Source organism: Hakea prostrata, chromosome 8 (genome assembly GCF_041222555.1).
Source record: "Hakea prostrata isolate BN-2017 chromosome 8, UWA_Hpros_2, whole genome shotgun sequence".
Classification (NCBI taxonomy): Eukaryota; Viridiplantae; Streptophyta; class Magnoliopsida; order Proteales; family Proteaceae; genus Hakea; species Hakea prostrata.
Window position 1 is genome coordinate 22,639,416 of NC_142607.1, and position 13,633 is coordinate 22,653,048.

General features: G+C 40.1%; 1 protein-coding gene across 1 annotated transcript; it reads left to right on the forward strand.

Annotated features, from left to right (window-relative positions):
• Positions 1-9,855: 9,855 nt before the first annotated feature.
• Positions 9,856-13,632, forward strand: LOC149007431 (FAD/NAD(P)-binding oxidoreductase family protein). The gene is made up of 4 exons (XM_089167263.1): positions 9,856-10,411; positions 10,521-10,825; positions 11,618-11,828; positions 12,703-13,632. The coding sequence occupies exons 1-4, from the start codon at positions 10,145-10,147 to the stop codon at positions 13,210-13,212; spliced, it is 1,293 nt and encodes a 430-aa protein (XP_089023389.1). The 5' UTR covers positions 9,856-10,144; the 3' UTR covers positions 13,213-13,632.
• The last annotated feature ends 1 nt before the right edge of the window (position 13,633 follows it).

Consider the following 13,633-nt stretch of genomic DNA (forward strand, 5'->3'; position numbering starts at 1 on the left):
TCAAGCACAGCCGCTTCCACTCCAAGGTAGGGCTAATCCTGGTACGCAGCATGATCACACAAGGAATCTTCACCGTCATCTTCATAACCCACTAGCACCTTAGGAGTAGTATGCATCATTGGCTTGCTCTTTGTAGTACTGGCCGTCATATTCGTTAATACCTGCAGGATAGTCTAACAAAGGTATTTGCACAAAAAAGAGTGAGTTCAAAAGAACTCAACAAGGCAAGTTATATCCATAGCAACTTAGTAAAACATGATAACTCAACATAACATTATGCAAAATGAAATGAGACAGACAATGCATGTATGAATCTAACTCTATATATGCTGGTCTCTATTGGTAGACATGCTTTAAGTCATAGGATCTTATTCCTCTGGTTAAGGTCCAAATCACTCTCCCTCACCCATCTCAGTATCTTGGGTTCTTCGGTTGGTAATGGGTCTTGCATCCCTCTCGGACATTCCATGGCTAGGGTTTAGGTCACTGCTCTCTCACGCCATTGTTTGGTATGAGTACTTGTCACATCCACCCAGTCGGTACCCCATCGAGCATACTCGGGTATGTGATCCACAGTCCCGAAGATCAAGTATTGAGCAACCATGCCTCCCACATACGCGATAACACAATCATGAACAATAATAATCAAGGTAAAAGCATATAATAAAAGAAATCATGAATAAGATAAGAACAAATAATCAGAGTGCGGAATAAGATGATACCACAATGTATATAGAAATCCAAGATGAACTTCCTCAAAGGCAACGGAAAGTAGATAATTCAAGTTAAGTTACAGCACCAACATCTAAAGAGTATATCAAAGAGAGTTAAGTTACAAATCCGGTCTTAAAGAAGAATTCAAAAATATAACACTAAACAAATGATTCCTCTGTCACATATAGTATGTCCTCATAACTATAAATATCAAAAGTCCAGCATATCTGCTCCCACACCCATGTCGGGCTAATCCTGGTGCGAAGAATAATCCTCTTTGGTACCCTCACCGTGATCTTCGTAGTAGCCACTACCCTGAGGGTAGTATGACTCATCATAGGGTGCCTCAAAGAACGTGCCATCAGTCTCTTCAAAACCTGTGGAATAGTCTAACAAAACAATTGCACAAAAAGGAATGAGCTCAAAAGAACTCAGCAAGACAGTTAATCCATAATACATAAGTCATATGATACAAGTCATAATATGATGCGAAATGATATGAGACAGATGATGCAAATATGATTCTAACTCTACATATGCTAGTCTCTAGGGTAGACATGCTTTAAGTCATAGCACCATATTTCCTTGGGTAGGTCTTAAAATCACTCTTCCCTCAACCATTTCGGTATCTTGGGTTCTCCGATGGGAATTGGGTCCTGCATTCCTCAGGACAATCCATGGTTGGGGTTTAGGTCACCACTCTCTCACATCACCATTGATATAAATATTGGTGCATGTCACGGTAAAGCCTAGCCCAATGCAAGTCATCTACTCAATCATATCATGTCAGATCCAGATACGTCCATTCCTCGCCCCGGGCGATCCTTTCTGGTATCCTTCACACTAGAGTCACGGATATTACTCACCGAACTCATCAACCCTATTGGTCATCCACAAATAGTAGACGGGAAGCTCTCACGTCCTCTCACGGATATGACTCACCGGTCTCGAGCACCCGTGAGCCCAAGTCTAGCTATTTGCAACCCTACCAATAATGGCCCCTTTCAGGTATCCGTAATATGATTTATGTTCTCTCACGGGTTGGTTACCGGTCTTGAGCGCCCATCAAACCATACCACTACCACGGTTCATTCGATCTCAATACCCTTCCGATTCGGGTTTGATACGACAGGGACATCCTAGCCATACATCTAGACAAGTCCTATGTATGTCATCCAATAATTCGGGAAAGCGTTGATGGACACCTTCAGAGAACATCCCATACTATTCCCTCCGATGTCCAAGGACAGAAATGTCAGTAGGACATTCCTCAATCCCAAATCATATTTATCCAATCACATTCTCAGTTCATCATATCACACATACAGGATACATCACCATATTGAAAGACATATCATAACATCGCATGATCAAGTGTATAAGTAAATAACAATAATTAAATAGACATGATATACGAGAGTAAATAAATATGTTGCTACTGTTACAAGGTAACTACAGTAGTCATATGGTGTCTAAATACAACTAATAAGCTGAGCCTACTAAGTTGTCAACATCAGTGTATTAATCACATAGTCTATGTCATATGGGTATAACCGTCCTTACCTTAATTGAATAAAAAATAATAGCAAGTACCACTTAGAATAGTCCCCAACTTAGTGCTTGAACCCTAGACAACATATATGCAACATTAGAGAAGGAAACAATCAAATCGGAGATCAAACGGAGCAAAACAAGCGAGTATAGAGTTGTTGTCCTCATCTAGTCGACTAACTGGTCCACTGACTCAGTCGACCAAGCAGTCGACCAAGATGAACAATAATGGGCTGAATAGTGAATTTGGCCAGAAACCTATCTTCCGAGGCTCGGATCGATCCAAAACTTGGAGGGATTGATTATAGTAGTATAAGAACACTATACAATAAATATTATCATGATCCAATGGTCCAATTAGGAATACCCAAACTGAAATCTTATGTTCTATATGCTAAACATCAAGAATTGAAATGGAATTTGTAGCAATGGCAAGGAATGATGGGGAATCAGCTAAGGAAGTGATAAGAACTAGATTAGAATCATAAATCAATAATAAATCAGACCTAGCATATATCTACACATTGCTTTAGATCAAAGAACAAGTTGAAATGAAAGGAATCATGGAATTCCAATGCTAGTCATTGAAATGGAAGCATAGCATAGCAAGAATGGAAGGAAAACAATGGAAATGAAAGGGGAAACACATGACCAAGTGTTTGCAAGGTTGCAGCACTTTAGCCATGGTCTCAATAGCAAGAAAGAGTAGAGGAATGAGTAGAATAGAGGATGAGAGAGAGAAATCATACCTTGAGGAAGCAGTGGAGATGGAATGCAATGATTGAGACAAATATTCTTCAGCAACTTCAACAAATGGCTTTGGGAAGGTCACTCCTCGTTCTCTGGAGTCCAAATGATTAAGGTAGGGTTCTATTCACGAGGTTCCAATAAGTTGGCTTAAAAAAATCAAGAATTTTGGAATTTTCGCATTTATTAATCTCCTGGTCGATTGGGCCAGTCAACCAAGCCTAAACAGCAACTTCAAACAGGGAATTGGAAGGCCAAATTGATCCAATTTGAGTTGGGTTTTCTCCAACAAGTCTAGATTATAGAAATACCTTTAGAATGAGATTGAAAGTGCATCACGTACTTCAACTAAGCTTCCCCCTTTCTAGGCCTCCCCCTTTCTAGGTGCGAGTCTCACCATCTTCAACTTGAGGGCCCCAAGCTCTCTCCACACGCCGGGCTAGTACCTCCAAGTAGGAAGGGGGGCATCAAGTCATCTCGGGCCCACCCCCCCTCGGTTAATATCCCCCCCCCACACCACCCACCCCCCCCCCCCCCCCCCCCCACAAAAAAAACCCCCCCCCCCCCCCCCCCCCCCCCCCCCCCCATAGGCCCAGCACGAGACCACCAAGAAGGCCCCCACTATGTGATCCATGCCTCTCATGGAGTCATACACCGAATCTTCAACTATGAGGGCCCACAAGTCTCTTCTTCCACTACTCCGGGTCTTAGGACCTACAAACATCAAGGGATCCAGGTCAAGTCAGGGTTAGGATAGGGCTGAATTTCACAATAGTGGCGCATGTCACGGTCAAGCCTAGTCCAATGCAAGTCATCTAGTTAGTTATATCAACTCGGCGCACCCCCCCCCCACCCCCCCCCCAACCCCCCCCCCCCCCCCGTATCGAGCGGATGACGAATTCAGAATTTGATCCAAACCATTCCTCCAATCCTAACTACAGAAAAAAAAGGATCAAAACATGGTTTAATAAAAAACCAGATTCAAAGGGATAGTCATTCTAGAGAAATCTCACTAGAGTCAAGATCATAAAGATGCCTATGAAGAAGATTATGGATAAAATCAAGTTGAAGATCATTGGAATGAATGGAGATTACTAACCTTGATTGAGGAGCAAGAGATGAAAAACTTGTGAACTTGCAAGTAGATCTTCTTCAACACCAAGAGAGGCTTTGTGTGAAACCCGGCCCTAACCTTAACCTGAAGTAGAAGTGAAAGTTAACTATGGGCCATATTGGTAGAAGATATAGTGTTCGACTCCGAACCTATGGAGATTGAAGATGATGCCCCATACTTGAAGGCAATGTTGGATATAGAGAAGAGACTGCACCTTAATGAAGAGAAGATTAGTTGATGACCTTAGAGCTTGGTGGGATATGATTTAAAGCCATTTTTCCATGATAGGTATGGTATAGAATATGTGTTTAAAGTTTCGCTTGTTTCCGAGTAGTGGAAGACCATCAAATCCTTGTCTTTGGTTTTGCTGACAGCCTGGGTCGACTGGGCCATGCTACCCAGCCAATCGACCCAGAGATGCTGAACTCGAACAGAATCTTCTGTTTTGAGTATCTTGCTATATATACCCCATGACTTTGTGATTTTAGTATCCCTAGCCTCCAAAACACTTAGAGAACGAAGGGAAACCATCTCCAAGCCTCCAAGAGTGAAGAAGAGGACCTAACCTTGCAAACTTGCAAGTTCTCTCTCTTGTTCTTCAATTAAAGGTTAGTATTCAATCTTTTGTGTTCTTGATTCATTCTTTCTATGATCACTCTCATCTTTGAACTGAGATTATGATGAAGATGCTGCAACCTTGTAGTCATATATGTACAATCTCTTTTCATTCTCTTGTGCTATGATCATCTCATTCATTCTTAACATGATTCTTATGATTTCTTCTTAAACTATGATCATATTCCTATTTTGATTTATTCTAGCATTATAGATACTTCTCTATGATTATTCATACCTCTGATCTACTATGTTCTTGTACTAGAATGAGATCTAATCATCTCTAGTTCATCTCTTTCATTCATAGCATGTTTCCAATGAAATCTATGATTTTTACCAAAATAGAAACTATGATTCTAAATTAGTAAGTAATGGTTTTAATGGTGGTTTGATGTCTAAATTATGTTTTTTAGTCTTAGACTACTGTGTTTGACAATCTCTCCAAGTTTCATCGCATTCCGGTTTGTGTAGCATAGGTTTCGGATCAAGATTCTCTTTTTATTTTCGGATTTGCTCTTGGGCAGATTGCCTGGGTCGACTGGAGCACTCAACCCAGCCAATCAACCCGCAAGAACAGAATCAGATTTCTTTGTTCGATTTGATTCGATTCATGCTTATTCTTTTAGGACTACTTCCTAATGATTGTGTGATGCTATTCTAGGGTTTATTTGCTAACTTTGGATTCATCCTCTTGTTCGTCCGGAATACATTTGAATCTATTTAAGGTAAGGAAAGTTGTTACCATATTAACATAGATTGCATAGATTTAGTTTCTAATTTGGGAACTACTTAGATTTGCTACTGTTATGTTAGTTTCTATTATGATATGAATGCTGCAAGTACATTAGGATCTTAATTCCTTATTTATTTTATGTACTTGATTATGTATTAATACTTACTCATGTATGTTTCTTATTTATTTAATCTGTCTTATTATACTCTTTCATATGATGAGATATTTGTCGTGAATGATATGACTGAATTATGATTGTGATTGTTTAGGTATGATTTGGGATTGGGAAATGTCCTTTTGACATTTCTGTCCTTGGACCTCATTGGGAGTAGTATGGGATATTTCCAATGTTGCCCTTTGACGTTTTCCCATATTATTTGTTATCATACCTAGGACTTGTCTAGCAATGTTTGGCTAGGTTATACCCCTGTTATATCAGACCCGATTCAGAAGGGTATTGAGACCGAACGACCCGTGGTAGCAATGGGGATTTATGGGCGCTTAAGACTGGTAACCAACCCGTGAGGGGACACGAATCGCATTGTGGGGGCCATTTATGGGTAGAGTTGCATACGGATAGACTTGGGCTCATGGGCGTTCAAGACCGGTAACCAACCCGTGAGAAGACATGAGAGCTTCCCGTTTACTATATATGGATGACCTATAGGGTTGATGAGTCCATAGTCCGAGTTGGTTGTAGCCATAGGATACGCTGACTCTAGTGTGAAGGATACCGGAAAGGATCGCCAGGGGCGAGGAATTGACATATCTGGATCTGAGTTGATATGACCAAGTAGAAGACTTGCATTGGGCTAGGCTTTACCTTGACATGTGCAAATACTTAGACCAATGGTGATGTGAGAGAGTGGTGACCTAAACCCCTAACCATGGAATGTCCTGAGGGATGCAAGACCCAACTACCACCGGCAGACCCAAGATGGCAAGATGGCTGAGGGGGAGTGATTGACCTACCCAAAGAAGTATGGTGCTATGACTTAAAGCATGTTTGCCTATAGAGACCAGCATACATAGAGTTAGACTCATAAATACATTGGTTGTCTCATATCATATCATCTTATGCTTTGTTTGTGTTACTATGTTATTTATGCTATTATGGAATAACTTGCCTTGCTGAGTTTCTTTTGAAACTCACTCCTTTTTGTACAATATCTTTTGTTAGACTATTCTACAGGTTTTGATGGCTATGAAGCGCAATATGAGGAAGCGCAAGATGAAGAAGCGTACCATACGCAAAGTGTTGGCGACTACGAAGATTACTTTGAGGATCCCTCGAGTGGTCTCTCTTGTTACCAGGATTAGCCCTACTGTGGAGTGGGAGCGTCTGAGCATAATCGATGAAGTCTATGTTTATGAAGACATCCTTTATAAAGTAGAAAAGACTCTAGCTTAGTTAGAATATATCTTTCTTTCTTGTCTTTAGAATCAGTTGTAATCCCTTTGATTTTCGAACTACATTCCGCTGTACTCGTGGAGTGAGATTCCGCCTCACTCTACTTTTGATTTATATATATCTATTGGTATCATTTCCGCACTCTGATGATTATCTCGTTACTTTACTTTGATTCATTTGAATAATATTGTTAACATTGATTTAGTCTTGTTTTTTATTATATTGTTGTGAATGTGGGAGGTTGATTTTACTAACTACTGGATCTTGTGGACTATGGATCACACACTCGGGTATGCCAGATAGGGTACCGGTTGGGTGGATGTGACACTTTGAGAGGGGTTCTCCACATTCTCTAAGGGTTTTAGAAACAAAAGAGGCTAAGAAACACGTAGTTCTAATAAATAGAGTACCAAAAGACCTAAATAGAGGATCTTCTCAGATTCTCTCTCAGTTGGTCGATTGGCTGGTCGACCAAGCATGACAGCAAGGCCAAACTAGGGACATCACAGTCCAAACCTCTTCCAAATCCAATGGGCTTCTCCCAACTCAACATATGACTTACCTAGTATAGAGGAATGCCTTCAAATCATGTCCAACTAGGCTTTAGGTCCATCAACTAAGCTCATCTTCATTAAAGTGCAGTTTCATTTCCAAATCTACCAAAGTTTCTAAGTATGGAACACCATCATCAACTGCCATCGGTTTTGGGTCAAACACCATGTCTGCCACTAAGATGACCCATAGTTGACTTTTTCCTTCACTTCGGGTCTTCGGACCTACAAACAACAGGGTTTCTCAGTCAAGGTTAGGGCTGAATTTCACAATTGTGCTAAGTGGATATGATCGTTCCTAAACTTGATCTTCGGGGTCGTGGATCACACCTCCGAGTATTCCAGATAGGATACCGGCTGGAGGGATGTGACAGATTAAGAGGTCAGCATCAAGTCAATTATGATGTGACACCAGCCCACAATTGGGGGGACAAAAGAGGTGGACATAAGAGGCAAACATTAGACAAATTAGAAGTTTCCTCACTAGCAATGTGCATTTAATGATTCTAGTGCATCCAGTTGAATTAAATGTAGTGATTGACGTATGGATAGAGATACGCCAAATCCCTTGTCTGCTCTACTTTTCTTAGGAAGTCGCATGAGGACAGTTGTGTGTCACTACACGGTCTTCTTAGCGACTTCTAAGTTGGTATCTTTTCCAAGAAGTGCCAAGCTTGAGAAGTGCAAAATGAATCATTTGGACCAGATTCTAACCCTTTGCTTGATTTGAACGGCCTGCCTTGGTTCATGGGCTTGAACCATAATGACCATAACAAGTGTGTAATGTAATTTTTATCTTAAGCATTAAATAGGGATTGCAAATTTGGCCTTGATAGTAACTTGTCGCGTACCTAAATAGGGCTTGGACTCAAAATTTTATCCTTGAAGGACTTTATGTTAAGACACCTTTCACTTACAATATTCATGAAAATAAATGAGGTTCACGTGCTTTACTCAAGTAGGGCAGGAACAGACTCTATGGCACGTACCCAAGTGCTTGCCCCAACATAATAGGGCACACGAAGGGTGGTTTTCATTGTAGACTAATATATAAGCAATGATGATCGGGTGGATTTGCTTCTCAAGAGTATTATCATGGTTTTCACTTGGTGAGCTGGTTATATTAGCTCCAAGATTTCCAAAGAAAACCTTGGCAAGTATTATCTCTTATGTCAGCCTAGGATGGCCTTGATTAGGGTTGAGTGTTTGATTAGAATTAACCCAATCCTACCACCTTGTTAGTTATTTTTGGTAGAAGTAGCAGAATAATATTAAATCATGCATTATTTTATTGTTTTGTGATTAGGGTATGAGTTAGAATTAGGATCAGGTTTAGAGTTATCTAGTCCAACTTGACTTTATTGTAACCCTACATTAAACCTTTCAGATAAAAAAAATAAGAAGTTGTTCCACATGAAGAGATACAATTGGAGAAAAGAAAACCCACATTTAACTATCTTTAGTCCATAAATACAAACCTAAAACATCTCTACACACATCTAGAGGGGTGAGACATAATCTTGCATTTTGATGAGTGGCCTCTAAAGTCCAAAATGCATTTTTTTTGGGTGGGGGGGGGGGGGGGGGTGGAGGATTTCTATCAGCTCCAGTTCTTACATGGTTTGGTTTGCTCATGTGCATATTTTTTTTTGGAATAGGAGCTTTCTATATATGGGGATGGGATGGGAATATTAGTGCCACCAAATGAGTGCGAATCTAGGACCTCCCCGTGGGAGGTTGGGCTTTTAACCGCTGTACTAACCCACCATTGGCCTCATGTGCCTATTTAACATGTGAATTTTTCCAATCCAATGGTTGCAAGCATGTCATTTGAAAAGAAAAAAAAAAACAACTAACTTTACAAAGGGGTGTTCAGGAGGCAATGGTTGGATCCATGGAGGGGTGCATGTGAGGTGGGAGTCGCTAGCTGCCATTGCTCTTTTTGGAGCAGGTTTCATGCATTGTGGTTTGTTAAGGGAGTTCGACTTCAGTGATGCGCATTAATGTGCAGCAAGGTGAGATCTCGACCGTGTCTCAAAGGTGAAAACACACTTTTCGAAAATAAACAATTAAGATCAAAATCTCTGTTTGTTGCAGATACTGCACATTAATTTCACAGCACCCAAGCAATTTCATAGGCAATTTCTTCGCTATGGAGGTACTAGCTGACATCAAGGATTTAGTGGGATGGTTCCCTCGGTGTGTCTTTCGCTCTTATGTTAGGGTGTTAGCCTACCTCCACCCATCCTAATCTTTGTTTATACCTGAGTTTAGATGCTCTCCACCTGTCCTCCACCCATTTACCTACACTCACTTGACTGTGTCAAGAAGGGGCAACGGAGACTCCTTCCACACTCATATAAATGTGGGTGGATGGGTGGAGGGACAAGTTGGGTGGTGAAAATCTCCACTAGCATTTACCTTGCATGTCTGATGTCTCTCTCCCTTTAATGGTAGATGCATGAAAAGTGATGCATCATAAGAGCCATTCTGTTCCACATTGACCTTATTACTCCTGCCATCTCGCCCTCAATTTTTTATTTTTCTTCTGATAATATCTTTACTTCCATAGAGGGTTTTTTCATTTTACATCCCTTCCCTGAACCCCGCGGATAAACTCCTCTTTCTGTCCTTCAAAAAGTTATTATCGGAGCACTGATACAATCGAATCAAACGAAGCAAGAAAAGCCAATCTCACACAAAAATTAATGATGGAGGAGGAGGGAGAGAAGAAGAAGACGAGGAAGCCTAAAGCAGTGGTGGTAGGTGGGAGCATAGCAGGATTATCTTGCGCACACGCACTCATCGCCGCCGGTTGGGATGTCGTTATCCTCGAGAAATCTGCTGGACCGCCTTCAGGAAGCCTTACCGGAGCTGGGCTTGGCCTTGACCCTCTTGCTCGCCGTTTCATCCAATCATGGCTTCCCCTACCCCACCTTTTCCACCAATCCACTCTTCCCCTTTCTGTCGATCAGGTTCGCTACTCTTTTTCTCTTCTCCTACAACATCTATCAATTCCTGAATTATAATTTCAAAAATAGTGAATGGGTGTTGTTTTATTCCCCCCTACCCCTGCTTGATTAGAATAAAGCAACAGATAGTGAAAAGAAGATTAGCTGGACATTAAGCAGAGATGATAATTACAATTTCAGGGCTGCCCACTGGGTTCATCTTCATGGCCTCCTTTTCAGAGCTCTACCATCTCATGTCGTCCAGTGGGGCCACTACTTCATCTCGTTTTCCAATTCAGATGACAAGACCTCTGTCAAGGTTACAGCTAAAGTTCTTGACACTGAGGAGATTATAGAGATGGTTGCTGATTTACTCATTGCTGCTGATGGTTCCCAGTCTAAAATTCGTCAAACCTTCTTACCTAATGTTAAATTGAGGTTTGTCAATCAAAATCTCTCCTTTTTTGCTTGACTTTTGTTTATTTTCAGTAATTTTGTTGTAGTTATTTTCGACTGCTTTGCTAGAATGGTTTAAAGATAGGTTCTTTCTGTGTTCATGACTACAACAATGAGCAAATATAAGCCTATATGATGCTTTTGATGTGACCATATTATTAAAGGATTGGTTTGGGAGATGTTGATGTATAGTGATCTTCATGGAGTTGCTTTTGTGTTTGCTAGATTTAATTCTTGTATTCCTCTTGCATTACTATCTGTGTATTTTGGTAGTTTTTCTGTTTATAGTTTTGCTAGATATTTGTAGCACGTTTTCTTCTATCTGTATACAATCTGAGAGAATTGAAATGGATATCTGACAGTGGGCATAGACAATCTTGTTAAACAAATTCTCAGCCTTATCCCAACTAAGTGGGGTTGACTACATGGATCTTGGCCTTTCAATTAGCTTTATTCAAGGTCATACTGGGCACGCAAGGCATAAGACATCCACTTAAAACTTCTAGTGTGCTCTGTAAGATTGTTTTTGTTCATAGTTTGCATTTTTCTCTGCATCATTTTAGATTCACATTCTTCCACACAACTTTATGTCAAGAAAAGACCATTTGAAAAACAAAAACTAATCTTGTAGGGGTCAGTGGTTAGTTCAAAATGAGAATTCCTATTGTTATTTCTGTTTCATTTTTTAGGGTGTAAGCTTTTATGCCTTTCTGTAAACCAAATCCAATAAAGATTTACTCATTTATACAATTTCATAGCTAATTTCTTCTACAGGTATTCTGGCTACTGTGCATGGAGGGGCGTTCTTGATTTCTCGGAAGATGAGAACTCAGACACAATTGTTGGCATAAGAAAGGCATACCCAGAACTTGGACATTGCTTATACTTCGATATGGCCAAAGGAACTCACTCTGTACTTTATGAGCTGCCCAACAAAAGAATGAATTGGCTTTGGTATGTCAATCAACCAGAGCCTGAATTGAAGGTAGCATTTTAATTTATTTATTTGTCTTTTGTTTATGTTTTGATATGACTGAAAAAAAAATCATTAGTTAAATACAAAAATGAATATGCAGAGGGTAAACGTTGGATAAATTTTGAGTCATAGACTGACTCACTTGAAACTTCAAAAAGCTGAGGATGTACTTGTATTCCTTAAAACAAGTAATTACATATTTGTAGAGGGTTGATAGATCCCAAAAAAATGAAAACATATCTAGAAATCCATCTTTGTTTCAGCAAGGAACTCGGTTAAAATACTTTGGTCAGTCCAGATCTGTGGTTCTCCATCCTTAGATTGAATATCTGATCCCAGTGGTCATACTTTGCAGATCAGCTGCTTGTTATCTGAGTTGTCTTTGTACTGCCCAAACCTATCCTCTGAGCAAAACAGTATTGGTCCATCCTGAGAGGTTTGTGAGGGGATTAGAAATTCCTGGGCAAAGTAAAAAAGGATAATTCAAGGAGGGAACAGTAGAGTGTTGTAGGGAGGGATAGTAATTGTTAGGGGCAGGGGAAGTTCTAGTAGAATATTTGGTGGTAGAAAACAGTTTAATCTTACAACCAGTGAACAATGTCTGCAATTACCGGTTGAGTTTACCCTTGTACTAGTGGTTCTAGAGAGCCCTATTAAGGTAATAGGTAACAGTGAATACACAGACAAATCAGGTTCCACAACTTGGAGAGAGATCAAAATAAAAAATTAAATACCAAGTAGATTTATCAGAATCACTGCAAAATATACAGTAAAAGTCAGTAGTGGATCTTAGTAGTATTGTCTTTTTAGTCCTAACTCCTTGTGTTTGTATAATTTGACATGAAGTGTATGTTGCTAATTATCTAAAAATTATTCCGTTCAGGGGAGTTCAGTAACCATCAAAGTAACTCCTGAGATGATCAAGCAACTCCATGAAGATGCAGAGAAAACCTGGGTTCCAGAGTTGGCAAGGCTTATGAAAGAAACTAAAGAACCCTTTATCAATGTAATATACGACTGTGATCCTTTAGAACGGCTCTTCTGGGGTAATGTAGTGATAGTTGGAGATGCAGCTCACTCCACAACTCCTCATGGCCTGAGAAGCACAAACATGTCTATTTTAGATGCAGCAATATTAGGCAAGTGTCTTGAAAAGTGGGGAGTAGACAACTTAGGTTTGGCTCTGGAAGAATTTCAATCAATCCAACTTCCTATTGTTTCAAAGCAAGTCCTCCATGCACGGCAACTGGGTCGCATTAAACAGGGTTTAGCTCTTCCTGACGGCAGGATTTTCGATCCAAAGACAGCAACACCAGAGGATTGCCAAGAGCTTCAACAGAAAAACATGCCTACCTTTGCTCATGTTCCTTCTTTACTCGCTGATTCTGATTGAAAAATAGTCATATGGTTTTGACTTTTGAGTCATCCTTTGCCCTGATTTTTTCTATGAATTTCGAACGGTTGAAAGGAAGCCGTGGGTATTGGTGTAGATATATTTTTGTTGAATCTTTAGAGAATATTATTTACATGAGAAACATAATCATCAAACTGTAGCCTGCAAAATCACTATAAACTTATGAGTTTTTTTTCATGGTGCCCCTTGGTGACTGCCCCCTTAAGTGCCTTTTATTGCGTGGCACTCTACTGGTCAAGTAGAAGTATTCCAAGTTACCTCCTAACGGTCAAGCTTGTTGACTGTTAAGTTTGGAGTGCAAAATGTCATTTATCCCCATTTGAAAGTAATAATACCAATGACAATCCTTAACGTTAAGAAGTCACAGTTAAGTATCAAAGACACAATTAAGCTTAATAAA

What these genes read in the sequence shown, in the direction of transcription:
- LOC149007431 (XM_089167263.1), top strand. Translation starts at nt 10,145, where the DNA reads ATGATGGAGGAGGAGGGAGAGAAGAAGAAGACGAGGAAGCCTAAAGCA. An exon ending in TTCCCCTTTCTGTCGATCAG is followed by an intron (nt 10,412 to 10,520) that starts GTTCGCTACTCT and finishes CTGCTTGATTAG; the next exon opens with AATAAAGCAACAGATAGTGA. An exon ending in TTACCTAATGTTAAATTGAG is followed by an intron (nt 10,826 to 11,617) that starts GTTTGTCAATCA and finishes TTTCTTCTACAG; the next exon opens with GTATTCTGGCTACTGTGCAT.